Below are 16626 nucleotides of genomic sequence, written 5' to 3'. Positions count from 1 at the left end.
CACAAAAGAACTCCTAGAGAGACCCATGCAGATCACGATCACCGACATGGAAACCAATCATCAAAGTCTCTGACCAGAGGTCTAATAGAGGACAGCAATGCCAGGGGGCCCTTGAGCAATATCTCCAACCCTGGACTAACCAAAGTTTGGAGAAGAATGTAGAGCTTATTCTCTGAGCCTGGACTGGTATCTCCCAGGACTTTGCACATGATCAAGTAGAGTTCAGAAGCAAGGTATCATGGAATTTCTCCCTATTTGCTTATCTCTTCCTGCACACGCTGGTAAACAGATTATTTTCAAGTTTCAATGATATTAGAGACAATCGGCACTACAGGTGTGAATAAGGGCTAAGACATCAATTCCCATCGTGAATGATGCATCCTGGGGTGCTCACTAAAAATGTAGTCCCATCTAGCAACAATGTAAACAAGAGATAAAGTAGTGGCACTCACCAGTTAATTTCGTTGTGCAAGTATCTTTATTTCAGTGACGCATGGACATGTACAGACCTTCAACAGGGGTCTGTTGAAGCGCAGAAGCGCGAAATAAGCTTGTAACCTGCACCAACCTGGCATCCGCCCTGTACATGTCCATGCGTCACTGAAATAAAGATACTTGCACAATGAAATTTACTGGTGAGTGCCACTACTTTATCTCTTGTTTACATTGTCGGCAGATTATTGAGAAGACATACTGTATAGCTTATTAACTGACTAAATAATCTCACTAGCAGAAGATGAGCTAGCAGACATATGCACTGGCCAAGAGCCAGACTGATTTAAGTCCAACCATTTCTAGGTTAGCCAGGACTGGACTGGGGGATGCTTTCACTGTTTGAGAGGCTTCATGTGACCAAATGATCTGACCTCCGTGCATATGACTGGGTGTGATAAAGACACAGCAGAAATGTCTATGGCACTATTTACGCGTCTGTAGAATTTGTCTATAATTACAGAAATGCTTTTATTTGTATGGCGCCAACTGATTCACAGTCACAGTCTAAATTCGACTATCTGTTTTGGATGAGGGAGGAAACACAGAGAGAAGATACAAACTCTTTGCAGATGTTGCCTTTGGTTGGATTTGAACTCAGAACCCCAGCATTAAGTCTATGTGAGCGTCTATAACGTCCATAACCCTGCAAAACAGTCGGCAAAATACGGATCTGTAAATGTGTACCTCCACCTGGCAACCATTTTAACTAGAAAATAGCAACACACATGCACAGAAGAAATCACCACTGCACTACCATGGAGGAGGAGAAGCTTGTTTTGCTTGTTCAGTTTATGTATTTCACATAATAATATTTTTAAAATTTCTGGTCATTTTCAGTGTATTGGTTCAGAATTACTGAATTATTGGTTCAAAATTACTATTTTTTTTTTTTTAAAACCTGTGTGTTAAAAGTTTTTCCTATTTTTCCCGTCCTATCACCACTCTTCTTCCTTTTACACACATGGCCCCACCAATCACAGCCTAGCTAAGTTGTCCCTATAAGTAGGAGCTAGTTCCTGGTGGTGGTGATGGGGGGGTTTCTAGTCAGTCAGTAGAGATAGAAAGACACAGAGACAGTTCCTGCTACAGTACAGTCAGGGCCTGGCTCCGGCCAGGACCCTTGACAGGGTCTTCTTAGTCAGGAGTGTTGGAGAAAGAGACACAGTGAGAGTAATTTGTTGTATGCTGTTAACCATGGCTAGCATGCAGTGCTAGACCCCTCAGAAGGAAGGACGGCCTCTGAGGATCATCTTGTCCACACCAGGGATACCCTCAACAAGAAACACGGCAGCATACCTAAAGTAAGGTACTAACCCCAGTAGGACAAAGCTGCAGTTAAAGCCTACATATCCTAATGTAATGCATGGCTATTTTGGGAAACCCTGGGAAGTCTGCTCAACCCAGTGCAGGGACCAGGGACCTCATACTACCCTAGCAGGACGGGTATCCCAACACTTTAGGGCATAAGGCGCTCAGATCAAAGCTATCTGTGTGGGGCAGAGGAGTGTTTCTCCAATGGGTCTGGAGCACACCTATGATGGCGGCACACCATGGTCTCCAGAAGTGCTGTCTGTGCAGGCCTCATTGAAACTTTGTGGTACACTGTTGCTGTTGTGGAGCTGCTGTTTCATTACCTTGGAGTAAGGCAGGACTTTCCCGCGCCGTAGCGGAACTGTAGTCAACCCCTTGGGGTGCGGTGCACTGCTTCTGTGGCCCAGCAAACAAATCCCTCTTAAGAATTGTGGCAAAGTCGCTGAGAGCACAGTAAAGGGGGCATAGTGAAGGAAACCTGAAGAATGATATCTTGTAAAGTCTCTTTCAATAAAGCAAAGTCCATGCTGTACATCTGTAAGTTCCCACACAGGGATACGGATTCCATCTTCCCCCTCTTTTAAGCAAAGTTTCTCTAAGGCAAACAGCTCAGTAAACACATTGGCAGACTTTTCTCACAAGCAGGCAGCACACAGTTAAAGACTCTGTAGGTACAGGGTTCCCCCTCTTTTGCGGTTAGCAGCCACTTGAGGGTGGTTTTCTCACAGCAAAGGTGTCAGTACTTTGTGACAGGCACACCACCTATCCTGTTCGTGACGCCAGAAATGTAACTTGCAACGTGCTGGGTTGTGAAAGAGAGTGAGAGGATGATGGTGATAGTAGTCGTAAGGCCTGTAGGTGGCTAAGCCTATCCTGTGTGTAGCACTGAGCTCTGGAATGAGGGGATGCACAGAAAGCTGCAGAGTGAGAGTGTGCTGTTACCTGCAGGATGGCTGGGTCTTGTGGTGCACTGCAGCCTTTGGCATAGACTTGTCACGGTCTCAGGTGGGCACCAGGGCTTCCACAGGAAGTGGTTACTCTATGGAGCTTCCCGTGTTCTCTCTCTTCTGTGGGCTGCTGTAGAAGTTTAAGGGGGGCTGCACCTGTGTATGTAGTGGTCGGTGGTGTCCGGCAATGGGGCCCTTGGTGTTGGTATGGTTCAGGTGGGCCAGACAACAGGGAGGCAAGGAGGGGTGCAGTGTAACAATAACTCCTTTACTGTTAAACTTGCAGGCTCTTGTACAGTCCAGTTGCATACAGTTTTTAAGACCTTGGTCTGTCACTACATGTGGGGCGCTGGTGGGCACTGTGAGCCTGTGAACCTTTTCACTTTATAAAATGGGAATAACCTTTGAAGTAGTGTTGTAGTGCCATCTAGCCTCCAAAACGAGTAGCTCAATACCTAATATCTAGAGATGAGCGAACCGGGTTCAGGTTTGAGTCGATCCGAACCCGAACGTTCGGCATTTGATTAGCTGGGGCTGCTGAACTTGGATAAAGCTCTAAGGTTGTCTGGAAAACATGGATACAGCCAATGACTATATCCATGATTTCCACATAGCCTTAGGGCTTTATCCAACTTCAGCAGCCACCGCTAATCAAATGCCGAAAGTTCGGGTTCGGATCGACTCGAGCATGCTCCAGGTTCGCTCATCTCTACTAATATCATTATGAAAAGTGAAGTTTTACTGTTTGCCTGTAAGTTGGAAACTTTTACATAAATTGGAGCTATGGAGCCATCTAGGGACCAAAAACCATAGCTCAAAGTGGAGAGTAGTAGAAAGTAAAAGCATTAATATAATAATAATTATAGTAATAATGATAATATGTATTTATTGCGCCAACACAGTATTTTACAAATATAGTAACAATATAATGTACATGTTCCTTATGTTTTGGTGTAGTTATTTATTTATATGTAAGCAGGGGTGATTCTAGCCTCTCTGCTGCCCGAGGCGAACTATAGAATGACGCCCCCCCCCCCCCCCCCGTCAATCCGCCCACATTATAATCCACTACTGCCCCCCCCCCCCCACTGCTGTCCCCAATAAACATAATGTTTGGTCCCTTTCTGCACAGAGGATGTCAGGAGAGGAGGGGGCTGACTTTATAGGAGAGGTCCCAGCAGCACAGAGGATGTCAGGAGAGGAGGGGGCTAATCCTATAGGAGAGGTCCCAGCAGCACAGAGGATGTCAGGAGATGAGGGTGCTAATCCTATAGGAGAGGTCCCAGCAGCACAGAGGATGTCAGGAGAGGAGGGTGCTGATCTTTTAGGAGAGGTCACAGCAGCACAGAGGATGTCAGGAGAGGAGGGTGCTGATCTTTTAGGAGATGGTCCCCCTCTTCCCCCCTTATAGATGGTCCCCCTCTTCCCCCCCTTATAGATGGTCCCCCCTCTTCCCCCCCTTATAGATGGTCCCCCCCCCCCTTATAGATGGTCCCCCTCTCCCCCCCCCCCTTATAGATGGTCCCCCTCTCCCCCCTCCCTTATAGATGGTCCCCCTCTCCCCCCCTCCCTTATAGATGGTCCCCCTCTCCCCCCTCCCTTATAGATGGTCCCCCTCTTTCCCCTCCCTTATAGATGGTCCCCCTCTTCCCCCCCCTTATAGATGGTCCCCCTCTTCCCCCCCCCTTATAGATGGTCCCCCTCTTCCCTCTCTCCCCCCCTTATAGATGGTCCCCCTCTCCCCCCCTTATAGATGGTCCCCCCCTCTCCCCCCCCTTATAGATGGTCCCCCTCTCCCCCCTCCCTTATAGATGGTCCCCCTCTCCCCCCTCCCTTATAGATGGTCCCCCTCTTTCCCCTCCCTTATAGATGGTCCCCCTCTTCCCCCCCTTATAGATGGTCCCCCTCTTCCCCCCCCCTTATAGATGGTCCCCCTCTTCCCTCTCTCCCCCCCCTTATAGATGGTCCCCCTCTCCCCCCCCCTTATAGATGGTCCCCCCTCTCCCCCCCCTTATAGATGGTCCCCCTCTTCCCCCCCTTATAGATGGTCCCCTCTCCCTTATAGATGGTCCCCCTCTCCCCCCTCCCTTATAGATGGTCCCCCTCTTCCCCCCCCCCTTATAGACAGTCCCCCTCCCTTATAGATGGTCCCCCTCTTTCCCCCTCCCTTATAGATGGTCCCCCTCTTCCCCCCTCCCTTATAGATGGTCCCCCTCTTCCCCCCCTTATAGATGGTCCCCCTCTTCCCCCCCCTTATAGACAGTCCCCCTCCCGCCCCTCCCTTATAGATGGTCCCCCCCTTATAGATGGTCGCCCTCTTTCCCCCCTCCCTTATAGATGGCCCCCCCTTATAGATGGTCCCCCTCTTTCCCCCCTCCCTTATAGATGGTCCCCTTCCCCCCCCTATAGATGGTCCCCCTCTTCCCTCTCCCCCTCCCTTATAGATGGTCCCCCTCTTCCCCCCCTACCTTATAGATGGTCCCCCTCTCCCCCCTCCCTTATAGATGGTCCCCCTCTTTCCCCTCCCTTATAGATGGTCCCCCTCTCCCCCCCCCCTTATAGATGGTCCCCCTCTTCCCCCCCCCCTTATAGATGGTCCCCCTCTTCCCTCTCTCCCCCCCCTTATAGATGGTCCCCCTCTCCCCCCCCCTTATAGATGGTCCCCCTCTTCCCTCTCTCCCCCCCTTATAGATGGTCCCCCTCTTCCCCCCCCCCCCTTATAGATGGTCCCCCTCTCCCCCTCCCTTATAGATGGTCCCCTCTCCCTTATAGATGGTCCCCCTCCCCCCCTTATACATGGTCCCCCTCTCCCCCCTCCCTTATAGATGCCCCCTTATAGATGGTCCCCCTCTTCCCCCCCTACCTTATAGATGGTCCCCCTCTCCCCCCCCCCTTATAGACAGTCCCCCTCCCGCCCCTCCCTTATAGATGGTCCCCCTCTTTCCCCCCTCCCTTATAGATGGTCCCCCTCTTTCCCCCCTCCCTTATAGATGGTCCCCTCCCCCCCCCCTATAGATGGTCCCCCTCTTCCCTCTCCCCCTACCTTATAGATGGTCCTCCCCCCCTACCTTATAGATCGTCCCCCTCTTTCCCCCCTCCCTTATAGATGGTCCCCCTCTTCCCCCCCCCCTTATAGATGGTCCCCCTCTTCCCCCCCTACGTTATAGATGGTCCCCCTCTCCCCCCCCCTGCACAGCAGATAAAACAAAAACAAAAAACAGCACACAACTCACCTGCCATCCGTTCCCCCGTCGAGCCTCTCTGGTCTGGTCCCGGCTGATGTGCGGCTGCCCGGGGTGTCCCATCCTGTCCTGTCCCCGGCAGCGCGCGCATCAGAGAGCTCCCCGTGTGCCTGTGGCTGTGACTTCCGGCGCACGGGGAGCTCTCTGATGCGCGCGCTGCCGGAGACAGGATGGGACACCCCCGGCAGCCGCACATCAGCCGGGGGACTAAGGCTGCATTCCCACGTTCCGTGATCCTGACGGATCACGGACGTGGAATGCATTTACCGGAGTCCCCCCGCGCCCGGACAGCATCTGTAATGAGATGCTGTGAGCGGGGGAGACTGTATTCATAAGCGCCGCGCGGCTGATTCATTACAGCGCGGCGCTTATGAATACAGTCTCCCCTGCTCACAGCATCTCATTACAGATGCTGTCCGGGCGCGGGGGGACTCCGGTACATGGTACGATCAGTGGCGGATTATAATGTGGGCGGCCGCCCGAACCGCTCATATTATAATCTGCCACTGAATGCCGCCCCCATGAAGACAGCTGGTGGCGCCGCCTGAGGCAGACGACTCAGGTCGCCTCATGATTGCGGCGCCCCTGTATGTAAGCCCTTTCAGGATCCTCCTGTGCACCTCCACCCCCTTCCCTTCACAAGTTTGATACTTATAAGTTTTTGGTATGACTATCAATATTACAGTCCTGAAGTGTTGACTCATTCCCTCTACCATTGAGATCTTCCATTAGGTCCACTCAAGGACATTAACCCCTTAAGGTCAAAGCCAATTTTCGTTTTTGCGCTTTTGCTTTTTCCATTTTATGTTTAAAAGTCCATAGCGCTTGCATTTTTTCACCTAGAGACTTATATGAGTGCTTATTTTTTGCAAAACCAATTGTACTTTGCAATTACAGGCATAATTTTTCCATAAAATATGTTGTGAAACCGGAAAAAAATCATTTGCGCTGTCAAATTGAAAAAAAAACGAATTTGTTTTGATTTCGGGGAGTTTTGCATTTACGCCGTTCGCCCTATGGTAAAACTGACTTGTTATGCATGTTCCTCAAGTCGTTACAATTACAACGATATATAACATGTATAACTTTTATTGTATCGGATGGCCTGTAAAAAATTCAAACCATTGTTAACAAATATATGTCACATAAAATCGCTCCATTCCCAGGTATATAGCGCTTTTATCCTTTGGTCTATGGGGCTGTGTGAGGTGTCAGTTTTTGCGCCATGATGCGTTCTTTCTACCGGTACCTTGATTGCGCATATACGACTTTTTGATCGCTTTTTATTACATTTTTTCTGGATTTGATGCGACCAAAAATGCGCAATTTTGCACTTTGGGATTTTTTTGCGCTGACGCCGTTTACCGTACGAGATCAGGAATGTGATTAATTAATAGTTCGGGCGATTACGTGTGCGGTGATACTAAATATGTTTATTAATTTGTTTATTTAATAATTTTTATTTATAAAATGGGAAAAGGGGGGTGATTTGGACTTTTATTAGGGGAGGGGATTTTTTATTAATAAAAACACTTTTTTACTTTTTTTTTTACATACACTAGAAGCCCCCCTGGGGGACTTGTATATACATAGCACTGATCTCTCATAGAGATCAATGCTGTGTATATACACAGCAAAGATCCATTAGATCGGTCATAGATTGCTATGGCCTGCTGCAGGCCACAGCAATCTATTGCCGAGCCGGGATCAGCGTCATTCCGACGCTGAGGCCCGGCACGGGCAGAAGAACAGATCTCCGCGGGGGGGAGATCCGACCCACTAGACACCAGGGATGCACGGAGGAAAGCACTTCAATGCAGCTGTCAGGTTTGACAGCTGCATTGAAGGGCTTAATTAGCCGGCGCGGCAACGGGACCCGCGCCGGCTAATAGAGGCACTGCCCGGCTGCAGATTGCAGCCGGGATCGGTGCCGTTCAGAGCGGGGTCCCGGCGGGAACGCTAAGGGGTAAAAGGGGTTATCCAGCGCTACAAAAACATGGCCACTTTTCCCCATACTGTTGTCTCCAGTTCTGGTGTGGTTTGCAATTAAGCTCCATTTACTTCAATGGAACTGAGTTTAAAACCCCACCCAAACTGGAGACAAGAGAGGGGGAATAGTGGCCATGTTTTTGTAGCGCTGGATACCCCTTTAACAGATCTGTCCCTAAGCTGTAGCTGTACAAGCTTCTTTTCGGCTGCTCTGCCAGAAAGACCAGATTGGTGAAGGATGCAGTGATGGATGACCTGGTTGTTCCAAATGTCTTCCATGTAAGAATTATGGAGGCTGTTGTGCTACTGGGATCTTTCAGTGCAGCAGATATGTTTATGTCCTCTTCTCCAGATCTGTGCTCCACACAATCCTGTTTCTGAGCTTTACAGGCAGTTCTTTCCTCCTCGTGGCTTGGTGTTTACTCTGATGCATTGTCAGTTGTAAGACCCTATAAAGACAGGGTGGGTATCTTTCCAGATCCTGTCCAATCAACTGAATTTACCCCAAGTGACTCCAATCAACAGAAAGGGGAGGGGCCAGAGCTAAATATCAAGGGGGAGATTTATCAAACATGGTGTAAAGTGAAACTGGCTCAGTTGCCCCTAGCAACCAATCAGATTAAACCTTTCATTCCTCACAGACTCTTTGGAAAATGAAAGGTGGAATCTGATTAGTTGCTAGGGGCAACTGAGTCAGTTTCACTTTAAAGCATGTTTGATAAATCTCTCCCCAAGTGTCAGATCGATGGGTCTGAATACTAGTATACTAATGTTCAGTAACCAATGCCTTTATTTAATAGACAAACACCTATGAAAACTTCAATGTCAATCTCACCATCTCAAATGAGAAGAAGTCATTCATACTGATGTTCATTTGCGTTTTCTCCCTGCACTGTGGATGTTTACCCAGTGTGCTCAATAAATAAATCCTCTAAACACTGTTCTACGCCCTGTAGTACACAGTGATAGGATCATTATACCAGTGATACCATTTGTATGAAGAAGATTGCTGCACCTTCTATGAGCAAATATATATATATATATATATATATATATATATATATATATAGTTTGGGTGCTTATTACATTCCCATAAAACACATTTTACAGAAAAAAAAAACACTTTATTGCACAAAGTTGATACAGTATATAACATATATACACAGAAAATACTGTCACTGGCAGCTCTGGTAGAGACTTCTGGGAGGCTTAATTATTTTGGATCATCTACACAACCTACTAGATCCAGACTCCCAAGTTACTGAACCAAATATATAGCACCATGGAAGCCCATGTTAATCTACATTTGGTTCAGTGTTCCCAGTATGGGGGTCTGAGACCGCTAAATGTGAATATAACACCGCCATCTGACGCTCTTACCCTTTAACTATCCCGGGTGCCTATAGAAACATTATGTAGCTTATTTCAGAAGTGATCAATAAAACAATATCAATATGATAATAACAAATCATAATCCCCTAATAAAACATATGATACCTGAGAGGGACATATATACACATATAACATAAAATTCTATACAATCAGTAATAGAATAAAAAAAATTAAAAAAACAAACAAATAAAAAACTTGAATGACAATGTGTATTATAGGACATAGACAAAGTGAATTACAGTGGCTCGAAACCAATTTACTAGTGTTACCAAGCTGCGGCATAACAGAGAGCTGTGGCAGGGATCATATACGGACCTATTATTTATGCTATTTCAAGGGGCTTTCCTAGTACAGTAAATGATGACATATAACCAGGATCACTTTCTTATTGATTGGGGTCCAAGTGTGGGAACTCTGAAGAGAGAAGAAATACTGTGCAGGGATCCACAACCCAGACATCACCTGGGACCCTGCTGTAATTCCATGTATAGAGATTGACCGACGTGTAGAAGAACAGAGCAAAAGAGGACAAACACCCAGGGATCAGAATATTATGGATGGCATAAGAAAGGATGGATAGATAGATAGATAGATAGATAGATAGATAGATAGGAGATAGATAGATAGATAGATAGATAGGAGATAGAAAGATAGATAGATAGATAGATAGATAGGATATACATAGGATATACATAGATAGATGTCTTTTTTTTTATTCATTACATTTTTCTTTTATTTACATTTGTACAATTGTATATATACCTATATCTACATCAATCTATTTTCCTATCTATCTATCTATCTAAGGTAAATCACTGCAGCCAGTGGTGTAGCTACCGTAGAGGCAGGGAAGGCAGTTGCTATGGGGCCCCTGGGGGGAGGGGGGCCCGGGGATGCACAGGGAAGATAAGAGCCTCCTGCGTCCTTTTGCTTAACCCCTTATGTACTGTAGAGTGTAAGTGACCCAGTGTTGTCTTACATGCTGCAACACAAAAAAGGGTTAATAAGCTCAAGACAGTTAGCTCTCTGCCTCACTACTCTGATAACCCCTGACCTCTGCAGGAGCTCAGAGAACAGAGGTCAGAGGTTATCAGTGCAGGAGTAGTGAAGCAGAGAGCTAATTGTCTTCTGTATTAACCCTTTTTTTGTGTTGCAGCATGTAAGAGAACACTGGGTCACTTACACACTGCAGTAAATAAGGGGTTAAGCAGAAGGTAGTCTGCTCCTGCACCTATGTATATAACCATGAGGCTCCTAATACGCTGTTATAGTTAAGTACAGTGGATAGACAGAACAAGCAGACATTGGCTCTCTGTTCTGCCAGTCACTGTTGTGGCTGCACACAGGATTCTGCCTCTGGCCACAATAGATTTTTTTTTTTAGCACTCCGGATGAAATCAAACAGGTGAGTTTATTGCTCCCACAGGTGCGACGTTTCGCTCATACAATCAACAGGCTTGAGAAAGCTCTGATTGTATGAGCGAAACATTGCACCTGTGGGAGCAATAAACTCACCTGTTTGATTTTATCTGGAGTGCTGCGGTAATTTATCTTCTATATACAGTCTCCACGGTTCGTTCTACTGGCACCCACCTCCAAGATTTTACCCTGAGTGCCGCACCTATTATACTTTTTCTATCTATCTAATCTCATGTTGTGCTCCATTCCTTTCCTGACCCCCCCCCCCCCCCCTCCCCGTCTCTCTTTAGGGGTACACCGCTGCCCCACCGAGCTGGCAGCTTCAGGTTTTTCTCATCTTGATGACTCTGTCATAAATAAAAGAAATTCTGGTTCTTTGGTAAACGTACTTGACGTCTTTATACGTCTACAGTTCAGCAAAATTAGAGTACACACAAATATTACAAAAATAACTGATAAAAAAACATATAAAAATATCTCTCTGTGTGGGGGGAGCCATGTATAGAGAATAGTTATGTTGCCTCTGCTGTTCCAATTAAAACTGACAGCTGGCATCTGATTGGTTGCTAGGGGAAACCACCATTCAAATTAACCAATCCTAGCTGGAATATTTTCCTATTCGCCAGTATTCTCCTTAGTGTCCAGGATGACGTAAAAGGATTCTGGTTTCCATGACGACCGTCTGTCATAGTTGTATTTGACCACAGAGGCCACAACATGGCGGCTCACATAGGAGTCCATATTCACAATAAGGAAGCTCACTGTTTGGGTTTTGAGGTCCCAGAGGGAATTTCATGCGTAGTCTGCGACTCTAACTCTATTTCAGTGTTGCTCTTTGAGGGTGGGACACCACCATTCTGGTGACTTTTGCTCTTGTTATTCGCCAGCAGTTCGTAAAATCCCTTTCGACCCTTTTTCCACCAGATATAGCCTACTGTGGCTCCAATAAGAAGTAGGACCAGTATGGCGGCCACTATACCAACAAGCAGTCCAATATTAACATCTGTGAAGGGAAGCAGAGACACAGAACAATTTTACAAGTTTTAAATAGATCTCCGATATGGTTGAAATATCTTGTATCTGTTCATACTGAGCTTCCTTGTTCAGGAATAGTATGTCAGAACTATACAGAAGACTGACACCTAACCAAGCAGCACAATAGGAGGAGGGGGATAGTGGGAGGATGAAGATCGGCTACATAACCCCTTGAATTCCCTGACATTGTTACTCACCATATGCAAAAGAACACTGCAGAGACACCATCACATGTCTCAACGTCAGTGAACTAGCCAGACCTTCCTCCGGGAAGGAACAACTAAGCCAAGGATTGTCTCCGATTAAGGAGACCACCCAAGCAAGGTATCCATCCACAGACAGCTGTTTTGGGGTATTTGCCCCTCATCAGTGTGGAGTAACCCCCACACTGATGACAAGCAAATACCCTGAAACAGCTGTCTGTGGATGGATACCTTGCTTGGGTGGTTTCCTTGATTGGAGACATTCCTTGGCTTGGTTGTTCCTTTCCGGAGGAAGGTCTGGCTAGTTCACTGACATTGAGACACGTGATAGTGTCTTTGCAGTGTTCTTTTGCATATTTGACTTCCCAGGGGGCAATGTTCTAGAATACACTGACATCGAGACATGTGATGGTGTCTCTGCGGTGTTCTGGTTGATCTCTCTGAGGTCAACCAGCATCCTTTTGCATTGTTACTCACCAGACACAACCGTGACCTCCTGTTTTTCAGACGCTCCTCCATGTACGTTCCTGGCCACACATGTGTATGTACCACTGTGGGCCCATGTTGCTGTGTGGATGATGACTGAGCTGTTATCCGGGGAGTATGTGACCCCAGCATTAATGGGGATCTGCCAGCTGTATGTGGGAGCCGGCGACCCATCCGACCTGCATGTTATATTTAGTGGATTTCCTGTTGTAATTGTTGCATTGGGTATAACAGTCAGGATTGGGCACGATGGGCGATCTAAGGAAAAGAGGGAAATTTTTTTTAATGAGAAATACAGAAAATGGATGCATAGGGGGAGTGACATACAGTAGGTATAAGGGGAATGTTGTGATACCAGCAGATATTCTACTAGGGGGTTATGCAGCAAATTTTTTTTCTTTCAAATCAACTGGTTTCAGAAAGTTACATAGATTTCCAGTACTTATCAGATGCTATATGTGTGGTGCTGTGTTGTAATACAGCTCAGCCAGTGATGGTACTGTGGTGACGCCAGTGCTGGTTCAGCACACAGGTGTGGTGGTATACCTGCTTTTAGTTGTGGCTGACTGTATCCCCCTAAAATGGTTGGTGACTTGCTGGGCTGTGATGGGTTCCTTGGGCTCCTGTCATGATGGTCCAAAGTGGGGAGATGACCCAACTGGACTGTCGGTACATCCACAGAAAGGGGAGAGTGACCCAAGGAGTGTATAGCGGAGAGGTGTAGGTGCTGGTGCAATGATCACTGAGTCCCAGTAAAATAAATAAAATGGCTTTACTAATAGTCTCTTGTGATAAAGGATACATTAGTAATAGATAACTTCTTTGGTACAGGCTTGTGTTCACTGGATCTGTGCTCGGAGATACTTTAAGTGCTGAGTTAGGATAGTGGTGTTGGTGCAGTTTAGTGTTGAGCAGAGAAGAGGAGAGAAGTTTATTGTGAGAGCCCCAACCCAGGGTAGTAGTGTGCTCTGCCAGAACTTGAGAGATAATTAAGAGAAGAATACTTCTGCCTGTGTTTCACTAACCACCTTCTGCCCTGATCAGGGTGACACAAGCCCTAGTCTTGTTTACCTGAGAATAGATAAGTGTCCGAAATTATTCGGTGTCACCTGCGCTGCGAGATAGAGTACGTAGACCTTCGTACAGTTTGCTCTATCCGAGTCAGTTCCTCTGTCCTAGAATATCGCCCTGCACTGTTTTTGAGAGGTTCACGGCGTGGGCTGGGGTGATCTCTGACTTGCCCTCCTTTTGGATCTAACACCGCATGGTGTATCTGGGAATACTATTAGAAGTGAAAGTCTCTAGGTTCTCCATACATGTGTGTCTCTGACTAACTCACTTACACAACTCAACTAGACGATACCGGACAGGGATCATGGCAGTTGATTTGAAGGAAAAAGATTTTCACCAGAGTACCCCTTTAAACACAGTAATCCATATTCTCCCTATTGTCACATTGGCCATTACACAGAATTCCACTTACAATTGGATGGATTTTCTTTTCGACAATCCAGTATAAATTAAGGAGACTTTAAAGCAATGCTTCCTGGGAAAATATGCAAAACAGACCTTCTCTACTCTCTATTGCCACCTACAGGTGGGAGAGAGTAGCTTATCTGTCCAGTTGTTACTACTATATATTTGTTTCAGGAATGGGGATGATAGTAGACATGACACCTCCAATTGAGGTTGTCACCCAGTTTTCCCAGACCCTGGATTTCCCCACCAGATGGAAATACCTATGGTGATCTATGGTAACAGCATCAAGAATGGAGGACCCAGAATATACATGCATTATATTGATGTCAGAGGGCACTATGTAATGCTATGGTGGTGAGGATGAAGTGGAGATCATAGAGAGCAGCAGACGTACATTGCACCATAACATTGACCTCCTTTGTTGCGTTTCCTTTCTGGTTTGTAGCTATACACGTATAACTCCCGGACATGTCTTTGGTCACTGTCACCATGTCATTTATATAACTTCCATTGTTGCTGCATTCTACTGTCGGCTCTGGATTCCCATCGGCCTGGCATGAAAACCGTGTCTTTCCTTCTACCAGAAATAAAGTGGAGGGGCACAAATCCTCAGTGATCTCTGGGGGGTCTGAAATAGAAACAGTAAATATCTGATATTATTGATGAATGATATCCACCTGTTTCCGTTTATCTATGCACCTATGTACTTTAATTGTCTACAAGTTAAAAGAGAAGTCCGGCCAAAAGTATTTTTAATATGTTATTCCTTATGGAAAGTTAGACAAATTCCTAATGTACATTAATTATGGAAACTGCACATATACCGCTATTTCCCTTAATTATTTAGTAGATCAGGCAGGCTTCAGATTCTATAAAAAATCGTGACCACCCGCCAACACCACCGCACTCATGTGAGCCACACTTTCCCCCAGAAGATGAACGTCCTGCCGAGAGCTGCATGATGTGACCCCCAGCAGCCGGTGGGTTGGGGCGGGTGTTGGATGGAGGGATGTATGTATGTGGGGTGGTTGTGGTGATAGGGATCGGTCTGGTACTACTCCCCCATCATCTGCTCATACTATGAGCAGGTGATGGGAGCAGTAGTACTGTGTGTATGTATCCCACACACCGAGCAGGGAGGGAGGGGGGAGGTAGTTAGATGTACAGGCACCTCTCTCCCTCCCTGCTTGGTGCCATCTATCTCCTTTTCTTCTGGTGTGAGCCTGGTCCCTCTATGCCCTGTGTCCCTGTGATACATTACATACAGTTGCATATACAATGCAGTGCCATAGATTTCTACATATAGTGCACCTCCTGCTGGACACTTCATAGTAATTACAACTGATTCGTGACGTCAAAGTTTTTTTTACAGAATCTGAACCCTGCCTGATCTACTAAATTAAGGGAAATAGCAGTGTATGTGCATTTCCCATAATTAATGTACATTAGGAATTTGGCTAACTTTCCTTATGTAATAAAAAAGGTTTTGGCCGGAGTTGTCCTTTAACTAAAGTATCTTTGGATTCATAACCGATTACATCATCATGTGGATTAGGTGACTCTCTTCTTAAACTCAGTAGCTGCCAAATGTGACCACAAAACACTTACAATGTACTTGTAGGGTCTGTGTCGCAGATCTGAATAAGTTGGAATTTCCAATAACATAAGCCGTGCAGGTGATGTCAAGGTGCGGAGTTCTCCTGCTGGCAGTGAAGGTGTGGGTCATTGTAAACATCGTCCCATTCTGTTCTTCTTCACCGTCCACAATAATAGACAGACCATAAGCCCCGGGATGTTTGTTGGCGATATCACAAGTAGCAGTCACATCCTCACCCAGGTCTGTGATGTTTCTGGATAGCGCTAATGTCACGGTAGGAAGCTCTGGAAAAGAGGAAAAGACAAGAGGTAACGTCAACCATCACTATAAGGCTATGTTCCTACGACATACTAAAGATTGCAAACAATGGCCGGAATTCATGTTGGTGATCAATGAACATTAATTCTTTGGGGGGGGGGGGGGGCAGTTAAGGGTCAGTGGTGGATGATGACATCACTGGGTCCAGATACTACGGAGTTCTGATCTAGTAATATTAGATCACTCCCAGCATGGACGGACCCCAACAACTTACCATAAAACGTTACATTCACCGAATTCGCTAAGAACGAAGTAAATAATTCAGATTCACAGCGGATGGTTCTCAGTCCTGGAAATGGATCAGAAGCGTTCCCATAGGCCGTGCCCTTTATGGTTCCATCATCTGTCACCACTGTAATGACATCTACTGGGGTGTCATGAATGAACAGGGTCAATCTGACATCTTGTGGGGGAAATCCATTGGTGACCAGACACTCGGCTGTAAAGGAGGTCCCGATTTCTATCCATTCCTGCACCGATATAACAGGAGCGTCCGGCAGGGCTGATATTACAGGAAAAAGAAATATTAATGTATATAATTCATATTGAACACAGACAATGCATTATTCTTATGAGCTCTGCAATAACATGTGCCTATAATTTAATTTATATAATATATCTGCTAATTTTTTTTTTTATACATAGAGAATTCCAAAATTTCTAACGATCATTTATTTATAGTTTAAAATAACCACTAGGGGGAGGTCACTGCA

General features: G+C 46.1%; 1 protein-coding gene across 1 annotated transcript in view; it reads right to left on the bottom strand.

Annotated features, from left to right (window-relative positions):
* Positions 1-11075: 11075 nt before the first annotated feature.
* The window catches only part of LOC138768376 (intercellular adhesion molecule 1-like), a 30786-nt gene continuing 25235 nt past the window's right edge, over positions 11076-16626 (bottom strand). Inside the window, exons 4-8 of the mRNA XM_069946393.1 lie at positions 16128-16415; positions 15607-15879; positions 14393-14626; positions 12511-12777; positions 11076-11798 (exon numbers count right to left, since the gene is read on the bottom strand). Of these exons, the coding sequence (XP_069802494.1) occupies positions 11554-11798; positions 12511-12777; positions 14393-14626; positions 15607-15879; positions 16128-16415 (1307 nt within the window). The 3' untranslated portion in view covers positions 11076-11553. The remainder of the gene's footprint in view (positions 11799-12510; positions 12778-14392; positions 14627-15606; positions 15880-16127; positions 16416-16626) is intronic.

Source organism: Dendropsophus ebraccatus, chromosome 1 (assembly GCF_027789765.1).
Source record: "Dendropsophus ebraccatus isolate aDenEbr1 chromosome 1, aDenEbr1.pat, whole genome shotgun sequence".
NCBI classification, from domain to species: domain Eukaryota; kingdom Metazoa; phylum Chordata; class Amphibia; order Anura; family Hylidae; genus Dendropsophus; species Dendropsophus ebraccatus.
The sequence above is the reverse complement of the archived record's forward strand: the minus strand, read 5'-3'. Positions and strand labels throughout refer to the sequence as shown.